This window comes from Portunus trituberculatus, chromosome 25 (assembly GCF_017591435.1).
Source record: "Portunus trituberculatus isolate SZX2019 chromosome 25, ASM1759143v1, whole genome shotgun sequence".
In the NCBI taxonomy this organism is placed as follows: Eukaryota; Metazoa; Arthropoda; class Malacostraca; order Decapoda; family Portunidae; genus Portunus; species Portunus trituberculatus.
Genome location: NC_059279.1, coordinates 6,405,001 through 6,430,000, shown reverse-complemented (window position 1 = coordinate 6,430,000; position 25,000 = coordinate 6,405,001). Strand labels below are relative to the sequence as shown.

At 39.4% G+C, this 25,000-nt stretch overlaps 1 protein-coding gene across 1 annotated transcript in view; it reads left to right on the top strand.

Moving 5' to 3' along the window:
• LOC123508527 (corticotropin-releasing factor receptor 1-like) overlaps positions 1-25,000 on the top strand; it is a 101,845-nt gene that overhangs the window by 71,325 nt on the left and 5,520 nt on the right. Inside the window, exons 5-7 of the mRNA XM_045262263.1 lie at positions 6,796-6,925; positions 15,750-15,906; positions 21,032-21,162. Of these exons, the coding sequence (XP_045118198.1) occupies positions 6,796-6,925; positions 15,750-15,906; positions 21,032-21,162 (418 nt within the window). The remainder of the gene's footprint in view (positions 1-6,795; positions 6,926-15,749; positions 15,907-21,031; positions 21,163-25,000) is intronic.

The window sequence follows — 25,000 nt, the reverse complement described above, 5'->3', positions numbered from 1 at the left end:
CTCTTCCTTCCTTTCTTTCTTCCTTAATTAGACATCTTCCTCCCTTCAACATCCTCCCTCATTCCTTTCTTCTTGAACTTTCCTACATCTCTCTCCTTCCTTCCTTTCCCCCCCTCTACCTCCCTCTCCTTCTCTCCCTTTCCCTCTCCCTCTCCCTCTCCCTCTTCCTCTTCCTCCTTCGTGCTAAACCGTATCTCATCTAAAGAGAGAGAGAGAGAGAGAGAGAGAGAGAGAGAGAGAGAGAGAGAGAGAGAGAGAGAGAGAGAGAGAGAGAGAGAGAGAGCGTGTGTGTGTGTGTGTGTGTGTGTGTGTGTTTCACTGTTTGATCTGCTGCAGTCTCTGACGAGACAGCCAGACGTTACCCTACGGAGCGAGCTCAGAGCTCATTATTTCCGATCTTCGGATAGGCCTGAGACCAGGCACACACCACACACCGGGACAACAAGGTCACAATTCCTCGATTTACATCCCGTACCTACTCACTGCTAGGTGAACAGCACCTACACGTGAAAGGAGACACACCCAAATATCTCCACCCGGCCGGGGAATTGAACCCCGGTCCTCTGGCTTGTGAAGCCAGCGCTCTAACCACTGAGCTACCGGGCGTGAGTGTGTGTGTGTGTGTGTGTGTGTGTGTGTGTGTGTGTGTGTGTGTGTGTGTGTGTGTGTGTGTGTGTGTGTGTGAGGATGAGAAGGAGGAGGAGGAGGAGGAGGAGGAGGAGGAGGAGGAGGAGGAGGAGGAGGAGGAGGAGGAGGAGGAGGAAATAATGAAAAAAAAAAGGTGGAGAGAAAATGAGAAACTAGGGTGACGTTAAGAAGAAAAACCACTAAGAGGAAGAGGAAGAGGAGGAGGAGGAGAAGGAGGAGGAGGAGTTAATAGGAAGAAAAGAACGTGGGAGGATCACGTAATAGAAAGACAGTTTTTTCCGTAACAAGATTACCACCTCCTCTTCTTCTTCTTCCTCCTCCTCCTCCTCCTCCTCCTCCTCTACTATCTTATACTCTTTCACTTTGCACTCATTACTGTTTTTTTCCATCCTTGTATCCTTCCTCCTCCTCCACTTCCTCCTCCTTCTGCTTCTCCTCATACATTGGTGAAACAGGACGGGGGCTAAAGAGGAGAATCTACGAACACAAAAACGACATGTGCCACCACAGAACATCTAACTCACTAGTGGTGGCAAGCAGGAAGAAGACGACGGCTGGGTCACCAAGACAAAGCGGCGACGAAGGCCTTCACCTAATACCTATAGGTTGGTGCTTCCGAAGGCCGAACGGAAAACCGCGCCAGCAATTGCCCTCCGTGAGTCGCCCACCATCACAAAGTTACGGCAAGAGAAACGGACGAGGAAAGTCCGCGAAGACGTGCTGACCGGCATCTACATCCATGAAGAAAATCGCTTCGTGGGCAATATCAAGGGGTTTACAAGATTCGGTGGTTACTTGAGCCACCCGTACCCAAAAGACAGCAGTACACCACTAAAGTGAGGTTAAACGTCACTGTGTCAGACTCGTGCCTGGACGGGTGACCGGTTGGGCCAGTGACGTTAACCGACGCTGCGTCCGATCGAACCTGGACGGGTGACCATCTTCTTTTACTATGCAGATTTATTTATTTAGGTATTTATTTAATGTTTTTTTTCCCTTTTATTTGTATGTATTTATGTATTTATTTAATGTTTTCCACTTTTTTGTAACACAACAGCAAGCTGGACCGCCCACCCCTTGTTTGTATCTTCCCCACCCTTTTCTCAATAAACTTTGAAACTTTGAAACTTTGAAACCTGTGTCATTCTCTCTAAGGAAGCCCTATGGGCGAAACGTAAGAGAAATAGTGCTCCTGCTCTCCCTGAGTTTCTTTACACCACCCACCCACCAATCTGTTCTACAATATTACAATTACTCTCTATAAATCTTTCCATCGATAAGAGAGAAGCTTCTATGACTTTTCGACTCCCTCTGGTATCTTGTTCGGCTTCCCTTCAACATTTTTGTGGCTCTATGTATAAAACAGCTCCCTTGGCTCATTTCCGTCTGGTTTTCTTATACTCCGTGATTCTGTATGGTTTAATCTCTTCACTACTCTGAGATGTTCTTATATCTATTCTGCTTATTCAGAAACTTGTGTCGGGATTAAAATAGTGAAGTCCTGGCCATTAATCATCTGTCCTTCATAGATCCTCCATAATATCAATGAACTCACGGTAAAGTTGAGGGGTTAAGATCTGCAAGTTTCATATTTAAAGACGAAACGCTTGTATCATATCAGATTCGTAATATTAAAGTGAATGTAGAAAATATCTCCCTAAGCTCATTTTTATCTGGTTTTATTATATGCCGTGATTACATAAAGGTTTGGATTAGCAAGTTTGTGTATTTAATAACGCGACCCTTGTAAAATATAGGAATTGTAATATTAAACTGAATGTATAAAATATCTCCCTAAGCTCATTTCTATCTGGTTATATTATTCCTGTCATTAAATAAGGTTTAAGATTTGCTAAGGTTGTATTTAAAGATGAAATGCGTGTAACCTATCAGAATCGTAACATTAAAAGTAATGTCGATGTTGTTCTTGAATAGAATAACTCCCCAGCCTCATTTCTATCTCGTTTTCTTGTATGCTCAGACTACGTAAGGTTTAAGGTCAGCAAGTTTGTATTTAGAGACGAAACGCTTGTAACATATCAGAATTATAATATTAAATGGAATGTATGAAATATCACCCTTGGCTTATTTCTATCTGGTTTACTTATTTGGTGTGATTTCGTAAAGTTTAACATCAGCAAGTTTGTATTTAGAGACGAAACCCTTGTAACATCATAATCGTAATATCAAAAGAAATGTTGACGTTATCCATGAATAGAATAACTTCCTATACTTAATTCTATCTTGTTTGCTTATATGCCGTGATGAAGTAAGTTTGTACAAGTTTGTATTTAGAAACGAAAACACGTGTAACATATCACAGTCGTAATATTTAAATGAATGTTGACGTCATCCATGAATAGAATAATTCCCTACGTTATGTTGTATGTTGTGATTACGTAAAGTTTAAGATCTGCAAGTTTATATTTTTGAGATGAAAACGCGTGTAATATATCAGAATCGTAATATTAAAGGGAACGTATGAAATATCACCCTTGTCTCATTTCTATCTGGTTTACTTATTTGGTGTGATTTCGTAAAGTTTAACATCAGCAAGTTTATATTTAGAGACGAAAGCGCGTGTAACATAACGTCATCCATGAATAGAATAACTCCCTGGGCTTAATTCTATCTGGTTTCCTTGTATGCTGTGATTACGTACGGTTTAACATCTGCAAGTTTATAATTAGAGACGAAACCCTTGCAACATACCAGAATCGTAATATTAATGCTGACGTCATCCATGAATAGAATACCTTCCCAGGCTTAATTCTATCTGGTTGCCTTGTATGCTGTGATCACGTTAGGTTTAAGATCTCCAAGTCTGCATAACATATATAATCGTAATATTAAAAGGAATGCTTAAAATATCACTCTTGGCTCATTTCTATCTGGTTTACTTAATTTGGTGTGACTACGTAAAGTTTAACATCAGCAAGTTTATATTTAGAGAGGAAAGCGCGTGTAACATATCAAAATCATAATACTAAAGTGAATGTTCAATATTTCAATTCACGGCTGATCATTCACGGCGTATCGGTTTTCTATTGGAATAAAAAGAAGAATTGTTCTCTTCCGCTTTACAATTTTTTCCCCTCTCTCCAGAGCAATGTTACCATCAATGTGAGTGTATTGGGAGATGAACAGGTGTGATATCAAAGGATCCTGAAATCTGAACAAGGTCGCAATTAGTGGAGTGAAGTGAGGTGGTGAGGAAACAGGCCGAAGTGAAAAAGAAAGGATGAAGAAGTGAGGAAACAGAATAAAGAAGTGAGGAAATAGAATAAAGAAATGAGGAAACAAGGAAAAGTGTGGAAACATGGTAAAGAAATGAGGAAACTGTGTGAAAAAGTAAGGAAACAGGGTGAAGAAATGAGGAAACATTGTGAAGAAGTAAAAAAAAGCAGGGTGAAGAAGTGAGGAAACGAGAAGTGAGGAAACAGGGTGAAGAACGGAGGAAACAAGGTGATAAAAAGTGGATACAAGTTGAAGAAGTGAGGAAACAGGATGAAGACATTTTTTTTCTCCTTTATGCAGGAAAGACAACTGGCCAAGGGCAACAAAATATGGGAAAAAAGACGTGAGTGAACCAAAATTCAGGGACAAATGTCTTGAGACCTCCCTCTTAAAAGAAGTCAAGTCATAGGAAGATGGAAATACAGAAACAGGCAGGGAGTTCCAAAGTTTACCAGAGAAAGGTATGAATGACTGAAAATACTGGTTAACTCTTGTATAAGAGAGTTGGACAGAATAGGGATGAGAGGAAGAAGAAAGCCTTGTGCAGCGAAACCGCAGGAGGAGGGAAGGCATGCAGTTAGCAAGATCAGTAGAACAGTTAGCATGAAAATAGCGGTAAAAGATAACAAGAGATGCAACATACCGGCGGTGAGAAAGAGGCTGAAGACAGTCAGTCAGAGAAGGGGAGTTGATGAGACGAAAAGCTTTTGATTCCACCCTATCTAATAAAACTGTGTGAGTGGAAATCAAAGCTTTGTGCCAGACAAATGAGGAAACAGGGTGAAGAAGTGAGGAAACAGGGAGAAGAAGGAAGAAAACAGAGGAAACAGAATGAAACAACAGATCTTTACTTTCCTCACGTTGCGATGGCTGCAGATTGTGGAAATATTAAAAAAATAATAATAATACTTGTTTCATCTTGGGGACTGGCATTGTAAGTGGGTCTTTTTTCTTTTTTTTTTTTACTCTTTCTGTTGCCCTTGGCCACCTCTCCTCTCTCACAGAAATCTCAAATAAAAAAAAATGTGCTCAAGACTGTCGAAACCCTAGACATGAAAAAAAAATCCCCTCATCTGTGTTTTCCAAGACTGTAGAAGCGTAAGAGAAAATAAATCTTACCTTTCTTTCTCTGTGGAAAGTTAGAAAAATGAAAGACCTGCTTCATTCACTATTTTCTAAGACTCACTGTTAAAACGTTAGAAGAATATAGATGTGCTGCTGTTTCTTGCTGTGTGTTTCTTTCTCTTTTGAAACGTTAGAGATATAAAAAACTAAATCTGTCTCATTTTCTATTTTCTAAGACTCACTGTTAGAACGTTAGAGAAATATAGATGTTGAGTTATTTCTTCCTGTGTGTGTTACTTCTTCTATACAAATGCTGCAGAAATAATTAAAAAATCTGCTTTATTTTTTGGGCTTCTAGGAATGATGATAACGTAACAGAAATATAGATCTCCTTCATTCCGTTTTCTAAGACTGCTAAACCGAGAAAGGAATAATAAACTTCAGAAAAATAAAAAAAATCTACTTCATTTTTCTTATTTTGTATGACTTTCAGTTAAAACGTTACATAAACTTAGATCTTGATTCCATTTTCTAAACTGGTGAAACGTTAGAGAAATAATAATCTTTTCATGTTGTTATTTTCCTCTGTCGAAACGTTACAAAAAAAACAGGAATTAATTTTCATCCACTCAGAATCATCGTGAAACCATTAGAGACAATACAAACTTGATTCACTCTGTACTTGTTCATCTGTGGTATCGAAACTTTATGGAAAATACGGATCCTCTTTCTCCTATTTTTCTATTACTATTAAACCATTACATAAACACAAATCCGATCCATTCATTTCACTTCATTAATCTTAAAAACATTAGACCCAACAGACATCTTCTTCCTTCTGCGTTTCTCCGGTTATTAAGACAGTGAAGGCGTTAAAGGTTTCCGTCTCACCATACACACACACACACACACACACACACACACACACACACGTATCTTCTTTTTCTTCTACTTCCTGTGTTTCCCCGGTTATTAAAACAGTGGAGGTGTTAAAGTGTCTCCTCCTGCCACCAATCACACACACATATGCTTCTTCTTCCTCCTCTGTGTCTCTTTTCACTTAGTGGAGGCGTCAACCCCTTCAGTACCATGCCGCGTTTTCATATTCATTCTGGTTACGATTTGGCGATTTTATACAGCTTCAGAAACCTATGTGGGATTAAAGCAGTAAAGACTCTAGCCGTTAATCTTTTGACCTCCATAAACTTTTCTTAATGCAAATAAAATCGTCAAATCATAGCCAAAAATGAAGGTAAAAATGTGTCTCAGTATTGTAAAGGTTAAAGTGTCTTCTCCCGCCATCACTCACACACATACATCATCTTCCTATGTTTTTCCGTTTTCTACGACAGTGGAGGCGTTAAGTGTTTCCTCCTCGTCACCAAACACACACATCTGCTTCTTCTTCTTCCTCCTGTGTTTCCCGATCATTAAGGCAGTGGAGGTATTAAAGTGTCTCCTCCTGCCACCACTCACACACACATATGCTTCTTCTTCCTCCTCTGGGTCTCTTTTCACTTAGTGGAGGCGTCAACCCCTTCAGTACCATTCCACGTTTTCATATTCATTCTGGTTACGATTTAGCGATCTTATACAGCTTCAGAAACTTAAATGGGGATTAAAACAGTAAAGAATCTAGCCATTAATCTTTTGACCTCTATAAACTTTTCCTAATGCAAATAAAATCGTCAAATCATAGCCAAAAATGAAGGTAAAAATGCGTCTCAGTTTTGAAGGCACCATCATTCGCCCACACACACACAGATCTTCCTACATTTCTCCGTTTTCTAAGACAGTGGAGGTGTTAAATCTTCCCGCTACTCACGCACTAATGTTTCCCCGCAGGACTCTGGAGTGTGACCGCCTCAAAGTCCACAGGAACCTGGTAGCGGCCCTCATCATTATGTTCCTGGTGATGCTGGTGCTGACGGAGCCCTTCGTGTCCCGCCGCTCCTCCTACACCTACAGGGACGTGGTGAGTCTCTAAAAGGGCTAAGGGCAGGTAACGAGAGCTGACGGGGCTGACACACGACTAAAATTTCTATATGGCATTAGATATTGTAATTGATTTATATGCTTATTCGTGTTACCATCAGAGAGCGAGAGAGAGAGAGAGAGAGAGAGAGAGAGAGAGAGAGAGAGAGAGAGAGAGAGAGAGAGAGAGAGAGAGAGAGAGAGAGAGATAGTGGCGAATGGTGTTGAGTAATGGCAGATTGAATGGAAAGGGAGAGAGAGAGAGAGAGAGAGAGAGAGAGAGAGAGAGAGAGAGAGAGAGAGAGAGAGAGAGAGAGAGAGAGAGAGATGGAGAGAGAGAGAGAGAGAGAGAGAGAGAGAGAGAGAGAGAGAGAGAGAGAGAGAGAGAGAGAGAGAGAGAGAGAGAGAGAGAGAGAGAGAGAGAGAGAGAGAGAGAGATCAAGTTACTCAAGCAGAAATACTTTAGAGGTGGAAGATGTTACGAAGTTAGAGTGTAAATGTGAGAGGCTGACTGAAAGACTGACAGACTGACTGACTTACTGACTGACTGACATAACTCCATTCCGTTTTCCAAGACTTGAATCGGTACAGAAACAAGAAACTTTAGAGAAATAGAAAAAAACCTCATTCTCTGATTTCTAAGACTTTCTGTTTAAACATTACAGAAATATAAATCTTCATTCTGACTGACAACCTCTTCATCTGTGCCAGCGTCTCCACTCACATTGTCTCTCATACCTCAGTATTTAGAAACGCCTTGCTCTATTACCAAGACAGTTTTCCATGACCACAGAGACGACTATTGCAAATTCAAAATGTACCGACCCTTAAGGTGAGGCCGATAATCCCATGCGTGCTTTGGGGTCCGAGGGGTCTCCAAGCGCACGGGTTCGAATCCTGTCCACGGTCTGAGTGTAGGTTGGGCTTCCTCACTCAGGGCAATGGTTCCCTAGCGGGTGGGCTTTGAGATAGGAGGTACCCCCAAAAAAGTATCCCCTTTAGCCCAGAAATTCCTGTGAAAAGCCCACATGGTATAAAAAAAAAGAAAATAAGAAGAAAACAAAGTAACTGTTCTTCATTTAACGAGAAACTGTTACCCTGTTATTTTTTTTTTTTTTTTTTTTTTTAAGTAATGAGTGGTACATGGCAGCGTCGCAGGGATTATCGGCCTCCTCTTTTGGTTTTCCTATAGCTAAGTTTTCAAGATAGTTTCTCCTTACAATAATCTAGAAATCTTGCCAGTCCACCAATAGAACCACAGAAGTACCCTTAATAACGCGAGTATCTTTAACGGGGAAGTAGCGATGGTGAGAGAGCAAAGCGTTTCAGAATACGGGCCTATATTTATGACCTTCCGTGTGTGTCAGGTCTCCGCGGCCCTCCCCTTCACATCCCCTCAGCCTTACCTAAACAAAGCCGCTGTCGTGTTACTCTGGGATTTTATATTCATTTTTCTTTTTATGCAGGAGGGGAACCGGCCAAGGGCAACACAAATGGATTAAGAAAACAGTCTTTTTTCCCGCGGTTTTTTTTTCTAATTTTCTCATTTATCCGTCTACTTTTCTTGTTTCTTTTATTTTCTTTAGCTTCGTAAGATTACCACTGACTGATTGACTGACTGATTGAAGGACTGAGTGAGTGACTGACTGAATGAATGACTGCTTGATTGTCTTAGTGAATGACTGACTTTATTGATTGGCTGACTCTAATTGACCAACTGACTGACTGACTACCATTGACTGACTGAAGGACTGAGTGAGTGAGTAACTGACTGAGTGAGTGACGGATTGAGTGACTTACTGACTGACTGACTACTCGACTGAATATTGATTGGCTGACCTATTGACTGACTGACTCACTGACTGACACACATACTGACTGTCTTATCAAGCAATGAAATGTCAAATGACTCTTCAATACAATGAGAGACTGACTGAGTGACTTATTGACTGACTGATGGAAAAATAGATTAACTGAATGATTAACTGATTAACTGACTGATTGGTGGAATGATGACCTGATAGACTGGGTGACTGATATCATGACCTCCTGTTTAATAGATGATGTGACTGAATAAATGACTGAACGGTATACTACATAATTTAATCCCTTCAGTACCATGACGCGTATAAATTTGACTTATTATTTGGTGATTTTATACACCTTCAGAAACTTATGTGAGGGATTCAAATGGGGAAGACTCTGGCCATTAATCTTCTGACCTCTATAAATCCTTCCTAATGTCAATAAAATCGTCTAATCATATCCAAAAAAAATTCATGGTAAAAATACGTCCTAGTACTTAATGGGTTAATGGATAACGCCTTTACTAAATGACTGATTGACTAACCTTCTGACTACCTAACTGACTAATTAACTAACAGGCAAAAGAGAAGCAAAACAACCACAACATCATTATAGAAAACATGAAAAGAGGATACGAAAAACACACAAAATTGGAGTAAAATAACTTAACAACAAAAAATACGTTTAACATACAAATAAAAACGAAAAACTAGAACGTCAGAAAATCAATGTGACTGTGTAGTACATGTATAAACACAAGACAGGGAGGCACAAGAGAGACAGACAGTAATAAGATAAAAATAGCAAAGGTTATGAAAGGTTAAGAATGTACCACTAGTAACTGAGACGAGAAAAAATAGGTGAGGTTTCAGCGAACAAAACAATAAAGAAGGTGGGAAAGTGATCAAGATAGAGTGTAAGAGGAGAGGCAAGGAAAATAAGGCAATGTTTTGTAGGAAAGTGTTATGTATCAGAAGAGGAAGTACAGAACAGTCTCCCAAGAAATAATGTGGTGTAAGTAGAAGAAAACGGGAAGTGTGTTGGTGTTATAAGCTGTCTCGATGTTAATTTTGTTCGTCAATGATTTTCTCTGGACAAACTGTGTAAGAGAAACCGGGAAATGTGTGGGTGTTGTTAGTGAGTGTTCTTAACTCTCAGTGTTGGGACGTTTTATCACAAGGTTTGAGTGTGACGATTTTACTTACATTATGAACTGTCTATGGAGGTCACAAGATTAATGGCCAGAGTCTTCACTATTCTAATCCTCACATAAGTTTCTGAAGCTGCATAAAATCATCAAATAGTAAGCAGAATCAATATGAAAATGCGTCCCTGGTACTGAATAGGAATAATATCGATCAAAAGCGTGTATGTTTTTTTTTTTTTCTCAAACAAACGCAAATATTTAGTGTTGTTAGCTCTCTTACAAAATAATTTCATGCATTCATAGCCTTTGGGGAAAACACGATTCCTGATTCTGGGTTTTTTTTTTATTATTCATGCATTGCTAAACGTTATTACTTTCTAGAAAAAAAAAATCACCATATTCTTTGTACACACATTTCCACATTTCGTCAATAAACTGCAACGATATCAAGGGAGTGTGGGAAAAATCAGAACAGGTGAGGAAAATACGTGTGGAAATCAGTGCAGAAAGCAATGCATACAATTAGAAACGAATGTAGAAGGAATTGAAGGGAAGGTAAAAGATATATTGACATTAAAGTATAGAGCAATAAAAAGTAAAAAAAAAAAATAATAATAGTAAAGAGTTGTGAGGCGAATGCAAAAAGTAAAATAAGAAAGTAAAAGATATATTACAGTAAAAATATAGAAGAATAAAACGGAGTAAGAAAACGTAAAGGAAAGACTGTGAGGCGAATGTAAGAAAATAAATAAAAAAAAATTTAATCGCACGAAGAATAAGAGGAAAATAAGATGCATATAACTAAAACAAATATAGAAGTATAAGTAAAGGCGAATACACAAAAAAGAAGATAAGAAATAGTTGTGAGGTAAATATCAGAGTGAAATGTATGTGTAACAAAAAATATGAAGCCAATATTATACAGGACGAGGCTGAAGGGTAACTCACAAGGACACCTACTGAAGTGTAAAGTTTTAATGCATTTTTGCCAACATACCAGAGAGAGAGAGAGAGAGAGAGAGAGAGAGAGAGAGAGAGAGAGAGAGAGAGAGAGAGAGAGAGAGAGTAAAAATGAACACTTAACAAAAGATAGAGAAAAAGACCCACAAAGAAAAGAAAGCAGGAGACATAAGGAAAAAAGGAGAAATATATAAACTGAAACAAAGAAAAAAAGAAACGAGACAGAAAAAAAAGAGAGATAGAAGACCTCACCCAGAAAACCACTCCCTAAAAATAAAATAAAAGAAAAAAAAGAATAAATCAGTGAAAAAGTAGATGTGTCAGAGTGAAGCAGTGAAGGAGAACAAGGAGGAACAGTGACAAAGAAGGAGACGCTGACACAGACAGACACAGACACACACACAGACACAGACACAGACATAGACACAGACACAGACGCAGACACAGACAGACACAGACAGACGCAAACACAAAGACATAGACAGAGACACAGACACAGACACAGACACAGACACAGACACACACACAGACACAGACACACACACAGACACAGACAGAGATAGACACAGACACAGACACAGACAGACACAGACAGACACAGACACAGACAGACACAGACAGACACATACACAGACTTCTCTATTGTAGCAGGTAAATCAGGTGTGACGTGCGACAGGTGACAATTGATCGCAGGTGTGCCGGTGTACAGTGCGTGCTGTGATTTATTTCGTTTGAATTTGGAATAGGGGAATTATTATTATTTTTTTTTTTCGACATGTAGTGGTGGTGGTGGTGGTGGTGGTGGTGGTGGTGGTGGTGGTGGTGGTGGTGGTGGTAATGATGTTATTGATATTTAATAATTTTACATCAATCATTCTCTCTCTCTCTCTCTCTCTCTCTCTCTCTCTCTCTCTCTCTCTCTCTCTCTCTCTCTCTCTCTCTCTCTCTCTCTCTCATTCATAAATCACACCCAACCTCTGATTATAATTATTTGACATATCAGAAAATAAAGTGCTTTTTGAAATACTAAAATGAAAAAAAATAATAATTACAGGAAATTGCATCCGTGTGTGTGTGTGTGTGTGTGTGTGTGTGTGTGTGTGTGTGTGTGTGTGTGTGTGTGTGTGTGTGTGTGTGTGTGTGTGTGTGTGTGTGTGTGTGTGTGTGTTGTTTATGACGCTGCCATTTAACGTGTGTGTACATGTGGGGGGAAGAGTTGATGTATGCAAGCTATTGAGTGAATGTTCCGTGTGTGTGTGTGTGTGTGTGTGTGTGTGTGTGTGTGTGTGTGTGTGTGTGTGTGTGTGTGTGTGTGTGTGTGTGTGTGTGTGTGTGTGTGCGTGCAGGCAGGGTCGCCAATGAGAGGTGACGGGAGGCAGGGAGAGGAGGAAGGGTGCGGGTTGAGGCTGATAAATCTATGCACATTGCCAGGACAGCAGCAGCGTAACATTACCACGGGAACATTACTGCTCACCGTCAAGGTCGACACAGAGGGACACTAACCTAAATAAACGAAAATTCACCTAACATAACCTAATCTATGGACAAACCTAACGAAGCATCATCAAGGAACTGTAACAAACCTCATTTAACTTAACTGAACGAAATATGAGAACTAGACCTAATTAAACCACACCTAAATTAATATAAACTAAATATAATCTAGCCCAAACGTAAATCGAGCATAACTAAACCTAACCTAATTTAATCTAAACTAACTTAACCTCAAAAAAGAAATCTAACCTAACCAAACTCAAACTAACCTAACCTATCCTTACTCAAACTTAGCTCACCTTACCTAACCTAACCTCACCTAACCTCATCTAACCTAAATCCTCAAAAGCTAACCTGATCCTAACCTAACCTAACCTTACCTAAACAAACCTCACGTAACTTCACCTAACCTAACCTAACCTAACCTAACCTATCTAGACCTAACCTAACCTCACCTCACCTTACCTAACCCACACAGCCCTAACCTAATCTAACCTCACCTAACCTAATCTAACCTCACCTATCGTAGCTACACACCATGACTTTACAACAAAGGTAACAAATTTCATCACACATGCTGTAAAGGAAACACGATACTGCGCATATAGATTAACATACATAATACTGAAACAAACACACTAGGAACATGAACGAACAACAAGATATCAAACTATTTCCAGCATAAGTTGAACAAAGGAAGCAAGAAAAGATATTGCAAAAAAAAAAAAAAAAAAAAAGGAAGCAGGATAAGACACTGCAAATAAGGAAGCAGGAAAACAAGACACTGAAGCAGGAGAAGAAGGCACTACAAATAAGGAAGCAGGAAAAGATACTACGAAAAAAGAAGCAGGAAAAGAAGACACAGCAAAAAAAAAGAAAAAAAAATGAAGCAAGAAAAGATGATTCCGGAAAAAGTAAAGGAAAGAGAATAATGCAGAAAAAGAACAAGAATACTGCAAAAAAAAAAGGAAGAAAACATAGCTAACATTGCAAAAAACGAAAACAATAAAAACAAGACACTGCAAAAAATGAAAACATAAAGATTCTACAAAAATAAAAGAAAGAAAACAAACGACAAAAAAAAAAAGAAAGGAAGAAAACAAGAAAGAGAAAACAAATAAGAAAACAAAATACTGCAAAAGAAAAGAAAAAAAACAAGTCTGCAAAAATAAAAAGAAAGAAAACAAGACACTGCAAAAAAGAAAGGAAGAAAACAAAATACTACAAAAAGAAGAAAGAGGAGAACATAGCACTGCAAAACAAAGAAAAAATACTGCAAAGAAGAAAGGAAGAAAAGAAAAAAAGAAAAATATTGCAAAGGGAAAGGAAGAAAAGAAGAAAAGAAAAGAAATACTGCAAAGAAAGGAAGAAAAGAAAAAAAATACTGCAAAGAAAGGAAGAAAAGAAAAAAAAATACTGCAAGGAAGAAAAAGAAAAGAAAAAAATACTGCAAAGAAAGGAAGAAAGGAAGAAAAGAAAAATACTGCAAAGAAGAAAGGAAGAAAAGAAAAGAAAAAATACTGCAAAGAAGAAAGGAAGAAAAAAAGAAAAGAAAAAAGACTGCAAAAAAAAGGAAGAAAATAAGATACTGTAAAAAAGAAAATAAGGAAAAAGGTAAAAAAAAAGGAAACTGAAAAAAAAAAAACATTCGTAACTGCAAAACAATAAACAAAACAACACACCTGACCTCACCTGACTGACGCCTACACCTGACATGATCTAACCTTAATTGACCTTAGCTGACCTTTCCTACTTTTCCCCCACCTCATTATCAACCCTTCCATTGCGATAGGGAACAATTAGCAACGCCAGAAGCAATGCACCAAAACTTTAACCCTTTCAATGCCTTGGCAAGTTTTCATATTTATTCTATTTGGTGATCTTATACAGCTTCAGAAATTTATGTGGGGATTAAAGTAGTGAAGACTGTGACAATTAACCCTTCCAGTACTATGACAAGTCTTCATATTTACTATTTGGGGATTTTATACAGCTTCAGAAACTTATGAGGGGATTAAAGTAGTGAAAACTGTCCTTTAATATTCTGACCTCCATAGACCCTTCCTAATGTAAATAAAATCGTCTAATCTTACCCAAAAACTCATGGTAAAAATGACTCCCACTGCTGAAGGGGTTAAATGTTTCTATACGTTAGGAAATTAGAGAGAAAAGTGAGTTTCTACTTTCTACCCAGTTCAAATCATGGAGGTGGCTGTAGAATAAATAAAAATCAGTAATTAAGGAAAGACGCTTGAAATAGCAGCCAAAGGGTTAAAAGGACTCAGATAGACAGCTATGTTCTCCTTTTTCTTCCATCTCCCTCTTGACCTCTCACTAATAACACTTCTCCTCTCCCCTCCCACCCCCCTCCTCTATCCCCTCTCGCCTCTCCCCTCTGGATCCTGTTACTCAATCCCATCCGTTCTGCTGTGGTAGGAAGGGACGATAGAGAGAGAGAGAGAGAGAGAGAGAGAGAGAGAGAGAGAGAGAGAGAGAGAGAGAGAGAGAGAGAGAGAGAGAGAGAGAGAGAGAGAGAGTCATGTTCCCCTTCCATCACCTTCCTTGTCTCTTCCACTATCCACCTCCTTTATTTCACCTTCTCTTGTCTCTCGGTCAGTCTTCATTCATTTCTATTTTTTTCTTTGGTTTTCACTTTTGTTTCCCTTCACTTGTTTATCTTCTTTGTTTTGCTTTTCTTTCTTATTTATTTGGTTTAGTTTTGCCTTTCTCTTACTTATCATTTATTTATTTTTCTTGCTAGATCTTTTTTTATTTGCTTCGTTTATTTTCCCTCATTTTGATCTCTTCTCTTTTCATTTCATTTTTTTTTTCTTTGTTACTCTAGTTTCCCTTTCTCTCATCTATTTCTGGTACGACTATTTACTTCCATCATATATTTTTTTCTTCCTATTTTTATTTTCCTTTTCTTCTTTTACCTATCATTTTTGTCTTCATTTTCTCGTCTACTTTTTCTGTTAGTCTCCCTTTCTATAGCATCTACATGTTCTGTTTCCTATCCTTTCACCACTACATACTTTCCCTATCCATTATCCTCTATTAACCTTTCCTTCCTTAATCTCACGCCACACATCATTGCATCTCTTCTTTCCTTTCATTCCATCTTCTGTTCTATCCAATTTCTTATCCGTTTTCCTCGTCTTCCTTCGCACATTTCCTACTTCTTCCTTACATTTCACCAAAACCACTTCCCTTTCACAACTAACACCATTTCCTCCTCCTCCTCTTCCTCCTTCTCCTCTCTCTTTTCTTCCTATCCTCCTCCTCCACCCTTACTTCCTATCCTTTTCAGAGAGACACGTAGCTTCCTGCACCTCCTCCTTGATCCTTCTAAGCACTCCTCCACTTCCTGACTCTCTGCAGTGGCTTATGATACCCCCTTCTACCTCGCCTTCTGCAGGATTGGTTGTGTAAGGCGCTGCTGGCAATAAGGATGTACGCTCAGATGGCCTCCATAAGCTGGATGTTCGTGGAGGGACTGTTTCTGCACTCCCGCCTCACCTCCAATGTCTTCGATTCTGGAGCTCCATTCCCCATCTACTACACGATTGGCTGGGGTAAGTGTGTGTGTGTGTGTGTGTGTGTGTGTGTGTGTGTGTGTGTGTGTGTGTGTGTGTGTGTGTGTGTGTGTGTGTGTGTGTGTGTGTGTGTGTGTGTGTCGTTCGGGTAATTTTCTACCTGTTTGAGGCTGTTTGTGTGTTTCTGTCTAGTACATGATTGGATGGGGTAAAAGCTGTGTGTGTGTGTGTGTGTGTGTGTGTGTGTGTGTGTGTGTGAGAGAGAGAGAGAGAGAGAGAGAGAGAGAGAGAGAGAGAGAGAGAGAGAGAGAGAGAGAGAGAGAGAGAGAGAGAGAGGAAGTGTTAGCTAACCTATTCCCAAACGTCCCCTACTGCAGAATTAAATGGAATTTTGGTGCTGAGTGTGTGTTTATGCTTCAGTTAACCTCTTCATGTCCCCCTTCGCTTCTACTGCACGAGTGAATGGGAGTGAGACTTGTAATACTTAGTGGTGGTAGTGGCTGTGTGTGTGTGTGTGTGTGTGTGTGTGTGTGTGTGTGTGTGTGTGTGTGTGTGTGTGTGTGTGTGTGTGTGGTGAGTGGGTGTGTGAGGGGGTAGGGAGTGTATGTGTGTGTGGGCGTGTTTCTCCTCTACCGAACGTTCTCTGTCCCTCTTCCTGTCTGGGTGAGAACTAAAGGGCGTGTTCTTCCTATTAGTTAACGCACCTCTTCCTCTCTCACTTCACTTGATAGAAGAAGCGTGGTGGTGGTGGTGGTGGTGGTGGTGGTGGTGGTGGTGTAAGATTATGACAAGTGTTCTCTGTTCCTTCACTAATAACCTTTCCTTCCTCTCCTTTGTCGATTACATGATTATCTTCCATTCTTTGATAGGACTTTATTTAATCACTCCCATTTTTCTTTCATTCTCCTCTTCTTCTAATTCTTGTTTCTTCCCTTTTCTTTCCTTTTCCATCTCTTTCCCTTCATTACTCTAGAACAAGAGATAGAATGAGATAATGGGTCGTTTCCTCACTTCCTCCCATTCTTCTTCACTCTTCTCTTCTATTTCTCTTCTTTTTTCCTTCTCTATTCTTTCCCTTCCTCTCTGGATAACTGATGAGATAAATGTGTGTTTCTCCCTTCATTATTTCCCTTCCTCCTGTTTTTTATTTTCATTCTCCTTCTCTTCTTCTATTTATTCTTCTCTTTTTTCCTTCCCTATTCTTTCATTTTTTAACTCTTTTTCTTCCTTACTCTAGAATTTACGATAGGATGAGATAACAAGTGTATTTCTTCCTTCATTATTTCCCTCCTCCCATTCTGTTCATTCTCTTTCTCCTTTTCTATCTATTCTTCTCTCTTTTCCTCCCTATTCTTTCTCTTTTAATCTTTCTTTCCTTACGATAGATAGATAGATAGGATAGATAGATAGATAGATAGGATGAAATAACGAATCTTTTCCTTCCTTCCTTCCTCCCACTCTTCTTCATTCCTTTTCTTCTATCTATTCTTCTCTTTCTTACTTATTCTTTCCTTTTATCTCTTTTCCTTTCTTTCTATTAAACTGGAGACAGAATGAGATAATAAGTGTTTCTTCCTTCATTGTTTCCCTTCCTCCCATTCTTCTTCATTCTCTTTCTCTTCTATCTATTCTTCTCTCCTTTTCCTCCTTTATTCTTTTCCTTTTTTATCTCCTTCCCTTCCTTACTATAGAACAGGAGATAGGATAACATAATAAGCATGTTCCTTCCTTTATTCCTTTCCATCCCATTCTTCTACATTGTCCTCTTCTTCTAATTCTTCTTCTCTTCTTTTTCCACCCTATATTTTTCCTTCCTTCCATTCTTCTTCATTCTCTTTCTCTTCCCTATCTCTTTCCCTTCGTTACATTAAAACTGAAGATAAGATGGGTAAATAAGTGTGTTTCTTCCTTTATTTCCCTTCTCCCTATTCTTATCTCTTCAATGCTTCCTTTCTTCACGTCCTGCAGTCCTCCCGTCTTGTCTCTCTACCTTGTAATCTAGATCTCCCCCATTTAATCCCCAATCGTCCCTCCCGCTCATCATTTAGACTCTCTTCCCTTCCCTTCCTTCCTAAACTAATCATCCTTCCCTTCCCTTCCTCTCCTCTGTCTTTTATCTTTTTTTTCTACTTAATTTTCTTCCTGTATCTGTCTCGGTTTTCTCTCTCTCTCTCTCTCTCTCTCTCTCTCTCTCTCTCTCTCTCTCTCTCTCTCGATGACACTGTGAAGGGAGAGGAAATGATCTACGGGTGGGACAAAACAAACAAGCAAACAAACATGCCTATACAACGCCCCCAGCGCGCGAGAGAGCGGACACACACACACACACACACACACACACACACACACACACACACACACAATCACCTCCTTGTTTACGTACGTATAAACACACATAGCCACCCCCCTTCTCTCTCTCTCTCTCTCTCTCTCTCTCTCTCTCTCTCTCTCTCTCTCTCTAGTGTCTAAATCTTTGTGACGTGAAATATTCGTCACTTTCACCACATTTTTAAGTAAGAGAAACAAAGAACAATAAAACAGAGAAAAATAAAGAAAATTATAAGAAATTACAAAAATCACAACAATTCAGTATCAAGAGCCTAAAAACGTGAGTGAATAGGAAAACAAAGAAAAATCATATCACTTTCACAAATCATAGGTAACGAAACTGAAAAAGTCCAAAAGTTGAAGAATTTGTGTGACAGAACTGTAGTAAAAAAGTTGTAGAAGAAAACTGTAATGAAAAATTTATAATAGAAAACTGTAGTGAAAAATTTGTAATAGAAAACTGTAATGAAATATTTATAATAGAAAACTGTAGTGAAAAATTTGTGGTAAAAAACAACTAGTGAAAAATCTTTAGTAGAAAACTGTAGTGAAAAATTTATAATGGAAAACTGTAGTGAAAAATTTGTAGTAAAAACTGTAGAAATATTGGTAGTAGAAAACAACAAGAAACAATAAACTGATAGATGGAGAAAAAAAAATTGCTCTCCCACCAACACTATTAAAGGGCTCTAGTTGAAGAAACTCGTGTTCTTAACTCCTTCAGTACTGGGACGCTCTTTTACCATGAATTTTGGTTACAATTACACGATTTTGTTTACATTATGAGCTGTCTATAGAGGTCAGAAGATTAATGGCCAGAGTCTTCACTATTTTCATCCCCATAAAAGATTCTGAAGCTGTGTAAAATCGCCACATAATAAGCAAAATGAAAATGAAAATGCGTCATGGTGCTGAAGGGGTTAAGGGTGCTTTTATGGTGCTGGTGATAGATTGGCAACATTTCTAGTTTATTAAAACGAGAAACTGTCTTCAAAACTCGGCTAGTCATCTCTGTGGCCTTGGAAAATGTTGGCAATTCAGACAAAAAAAAAAAAACAAAAAAAAAACAATTCTTTGTTGGTTATGTCATGTCTACAAAGATACGAGAATATAAAAAAAAAAATCACTTTTTAAAACTATACGTAACAAAACTCCATTACATCGAGTCGATAAAGCTGAAAAAAATGTGTAATAGAGTACTAGTAAAAAAGAAAAAAAATTGGCGGCAGAAACGAAAAAAAAGTAAATATAGAAACCTAAAACTAAGCGATCAAAACAAAATAAATATGAACGTAAAAAACAAGTAATCCTAACAAATAAACCAACATAAAAACAAACAATCAAAACGAAGATAGAAAAGCAAAAATAACCCAAAAAAAAAAAATAGAAACGTGAAAATAAGCAATAAAAAATAAATACGTAAAAAAAACCAATCTATACAAAAAAAAAAGAAAAATTCACAACATAACAAACAAAAATCAAACCAATACATCACAAAACCAATCACCAAAACAACTCACGTCATGTCATTCCAGGGTATACAAAACAGCTCTGATCGTCACGTCATGTCATTCCAGGGTGTACAAAACAGCTCTGATCGTCACGTCATGTCATTCCAGGGTGTCCAAAACAGCTCTGATCGTCACGTCATGTCATTCCAGGGTGTCCAAAACAGCTCTAATCGTCACGTCATGTCACTCCAGGGTGTACAAAACAGCTCTAATCGTCACGTCATGTCACTCCAGGGTGTACAAAACAGCTCTAATCGTCACGTCATATCATTCCAGGGTGTCCAAAACAGCTCTAATCGTCACGTCATGTCACTCCAGAGTGCCCAAAACAGCTCTAATCGTCACGTCATATCATTCCAGGGTGTACAAAACAGCTCTAATCGTCACGTCATATCACTCCAGGGTGTCCAAAACAGCTCTAATCGTCACGTCATGTCACTCCAGGGTGTCCAAAACAGCTCTAATCGTCACGTCATGTCACTCCAGAGTGCCCAAAACAGCTCTAATCGTCACGTCATATCATTCCAGGGTGTACAAAACAGCTCTAATCGTCACGTCATATCACTCCAGGGTGTCCAAAACAGCTCTAATCGTCACGTCATGTCACCCAGGGTGTCCAAAACAGCTCTAATCGTCACGTCATGTCACTCCAGGGTGTCCAAAACAGCTCTAATCGTCACGTCATGTCACTCCAGAGTGCCCAAAACAGCTCTAATCGTCACGTCATGTCACTCCAGGGTGTCCAAAACAGCTCTAATCGTCACGTCATGTCACTCCAGGGTGTCCAAAACAGCTCTAATCGTCACGTCATGTCACTCCAGAGTGCCCAAAACAGCTCTAATCGTCACGTCATATCATTCCAGGGTGTACAAAACAGCTCTAATCGTCACGTCATATCACTCCAGGGTGTCCAAAACAGCTCTAATCGTCACGTCATGTCATTCCAGGGTGTCCAAAACAGCTCTAATCGTCACGTCATGTCATTCCAGGGTGTCCAAAACAGCTCTAATCGTCACGTCATGTCACTCCAGAGTGCCCAAAACAGCTCTAATCGTCACGTCATATCATTCCAGGGTGTCCAAAACAGCTCTAATCGTCACGTCATATCATTCCAGGGTGTCCAAAACAGCTCTAATCGTCACGTCATATCATTCCAGGGTGTACAAAACAGCTCTAATCGTCACGTCATATCACTCCAGGGTGTCCAAAACAGCTCTAATCGTCACGTCATGTCATTCCAGGGTGTCCAAAACAGCTTTAATCGTCACGTCATGTCATTCCAGGGTGTCCAAAACAGCTCTAATCGTCACGTCATATCATTCCAGGTTGCCCTCTCGTGTTCCTGGGGGCGTGGGCAGCCGTCATGACCCTCCACTACCCCGTGCACTGCTGGAAGGGCTACGGAGAGCTGCCCTTCGTCTGGATACTGGTGGCGCCCATGGTGACGGCTCTAATGGTGCGTGAGTGTGAGGGCGTGATTGTGAGGGCGTGAGTGTGAGGGCGTGATTGTGAGGCCGTGAATGTTGGGTATTGTAAGAAGTATCATTGCAAGCGTGGTGTGTGTGTGTGTGTGTGTGTGTGTGTGTGTGTGTGTGTGTGTGTGTGTGTGTGTGTGTGTGTGTGTGTGTGTGTGTGTGTGTGTGTGTGTGTGTGTGTGTGTGTGTAAACTTTTATTCCAGACCGACACTTGTGCCCTCATAGAGAGAGAGAGAGAGAGAGAGAGAGAGAGAGAGAGAGAGAGAGAGAGAGAGAGAGAGAGAGAGAGAGAGAGAGAGGCAGGATAGATATAATCTGGGATGGAAGTGAAAGGCGAAAGAGTGACAGATGGAGTGAGGATTCATCGGGTGGAGGGAAGGAGGGAGGGAGAGAAGGAGGGAGGAAAGGAGGGAGGGAGTTGAAGGAGGGAGAGAGTGGAGGGAAGGAGGGAGAGAGTGGAGGGAAGGAGGGAGGAGTGGAGGGAAGGAGGGAGGGAGTGGAGGGAAGAAGGGAGGGAGTGGAGGGAAGGAGGGAGGAGTGGAGGGAAGGAGGGAGAAGTGGAGGGAAGTTGGAGGAATGAAAGCTTAAGTAATCCGCTTACATTATACGGTTATAATGCCCTGGAATAATCTTAGAGGGTATTATAAATATTAGCCTCTCTCTCTCTCTCTCTCTCTCTCTCTCTCTCTCTCTCTCTCTCTCTCTCTCTCGGTTTATAATTGGTGAGGTATAGAAAGTAACGGTGATGGGATTGACTGATGGTGGCAGTGGTGGTGGTGGTGGTGGTGGTGGTGGTGGTGGTGGTGGTGGTGGTGATGATGATGATGATGATGATGATGATGATGATGATGATGATGATGATGATGGTGGTGGTGGTGGTGGTTATGGTGTTGGTGGTGCTATAGGTAATGACTCCTAATGAAGAGAACACTGAGTAACAATAGTCTCTCTCTCTCTCTCTCTCTCTCTCTCTCTCTCTCTCTCTCTCTCTCTCTCTCTCTCTCTCTCTCTCGGTTTGAGGAAGTGAAAATATGATTATCAAGGATTAATTGAGTAAAGGAAGGAAAAAGGAGGAAAGTAGGAAATGAAAAGAAAGAAGGCAGGAAGAGAGGAATGGAGGAAAGAGGGAAAAGGCTGGAGGGTTAAGAAAAGAGGAGGAAAGAAGCAGATCCATTGAAGCTGTGGTTGAAGGGAAGAGGAAGGGGGAGGGGAGGAAAGAAATAAAAAACGAAAAAAAGAGAGGACGGAAAGAAAAAAAATACGACGTCGAAAAAATAAAGGAAGTCAAAGGGAAGAGGAAGGGAAAAAGAAGGGAAGAGAGAAGGGGGGGGAGGGCAGGAAAGGGGATTAAAAAGAGAAAGAAAAGCAGAGGGAAAGAAAAATTGACGACAGCGAAAAAATAAAGGAAGTTGTTTTGTCAGTGGGGGATAAACAAGACATGTGTAAACAAATCCTCAGGTCAGTAACTTTTAGAGAAGGAAGGTGAACGAAGGTAAACTGAAATAAAGTGTGGTAAATTGATAAGCTCTGAAATACACAAACAAAATAAAAAGAAATACACGAAAAGGTAAACAATATTAGACACGAAATGAAGAAAAGTAAACACAGGAATAGGAAGGATCGCAAAATAATATCCGAGGTGAATGAAGGTAAACTGAAATAAACTGTGATAAACTTCTAAGACAAACAAAAGGAAATCAACAAGAAATACACGAAAAAAAGTAAACACAAAATTGTTCATAATAAGGGCAGGAATAGGCAAAATTATACAAATTGGAGCCGCCTTGGTACAGTGGAACCATGCGTGCTTTGGGGTCCGAGGGGTCTCCAAGCGCACGGGTTCGAATCCTGTCCACGGTCCGAGTGTAGGTTGGGCTTCCTCACTCGGGGCAACGGTTTTCTAGCGGGTGGGCTTTAAGATAGGAGGTGCCCAAAAAAGTATCCCCTTTAGCCCATAAATTCCCGTGAAAAGCCTAGTATAAATAAAAATGATACTTAACAAGGTAAACGAAGGAAAATTGAAATAAACTGTGGTAAACTAATCAGACACACACATAAACAAAAGTAAACAAGATATACACGAAAAAGTAAACAATATCAGAAACCAAGTGAAAGAAAATAAAGACAGGAACAGGTAAAACTGCACAATAATATTCAACAACCCCAAAAGTGTTTCTTCCTCACCTTATGAGATAGGAACCTTGTCAAACTATCATTAAAATAAAATAAAAAATACACTTGTAGCATCTTTGAACATTCTTTAAAATTTACAATATATAGTGCTTGTTAAAGTTACCATCACTAGCACACTGAAAACACCTTCGAGGATCCCTGCATGACTCCAATTTATGCTGCAGAATGCTTTTCAAACTCTCACTTGAGCAATGAAAACTCACTTGAAGAAATCCTAACAACTTCCTGTGAGAGATGCAGAAAGAAATTGCCTAGGAAAAAGACATAAATCACTAATACATACAACACACTTACACATAACCATATACACTAAAACATTACTTATACATGAATTTGTTAGAGAAAATAAACTAACCCTTACCTACGACACATTAACGAGGGATGGTCACGTTTTCTTTTCAGTGTGGCGTTCCCTGTTTAATGGGGAACCAAACTATTTCTTACAGCCTCCCCTACAATGCCCTATTGAAACGTGATAAAACCAAATGGGTAAGAATAGAAGTCGCTGATCCGTAGAGGGGAACTGTATAGGAGGAATAGTGGAGTTGAATAGTGAATAGTTAAGTTTAGCCCTCAGGCGACGAAGCAACGACAACAATAACTCCCTCCCTCTCACTCTCTCACTCCCACTCACTCCCCTCACCTCTGTTCATTCCTGGCTGATAAAGGTATAATTGGACTAACAGGTGGAAAATTGTAAAAAATAGATATAATACAAGTAATAAATTTAAAGGTGAAAAATAAGCGCAAGTAAGAAAATATGACAGGTAGGAAGATGCAAAATAGGGTTAAGATGATGATGGTGGAAAATTGATATCAAGTCTAGGTTAACAAAATAGAGGAAATTGTTTATGTTGAGGATAAAAATAGTTGGAACAGGTGAGTGGGCAGGGATGATTAAGATGTGTAGAGGTAATGAGATGACGGATAAGAAGGTGGCAATTAGGTAAGGGGTAAGAAAATAAGGAGAAAGTCATTTGAAGTTATTTTGAGTTAGAAAAGCAAAGAATACTGTCATAGGAGTGGATAAATAAAATGATAAAGGATAGATCACGAAAAACAAAGGAACCAATGAATAGACCAAGGAAGAGTTACGTTAGAGATTGAATAACTGATGAAGGACGGAATAATAAATAATACGCATAATCTTATATCAATAATGAAAAATATGAAGACAAAGAATAAACAGAGAAGGACATTTGTTACACTAAAAGCTGAAAAAAAATATAAAGTACAAAAATAGAAATATAGAAAATGTAAATAAAGAAAACGTGAGATTTGAAAATAAGTTAAAACAAAAATAAACCATGAAAATACAAAATAAAACGAAGGATTGATACTAGAAAAATATTATGTTAGGAAATTAAATAAAAATACAATAGACATGATGGAAATATTAGGTAGTTGATTGCAGGCAGTAAAGGTGACACAGAAGGAGGCAGGAACACAGGACGGTGAGGGACAGGAATCAGTGAAAAGTAATAATGAAGATTGTGGAGATGAAAGATGCAATTATTTAACCCCTTCAGTACCAGGACGCGTTTCCATATTCAATTCGCTTACTATTTGGTGATTTTATACAGCATCAGAAACGTGCGTGGGGGATTAAAATAGTGACGACTGTA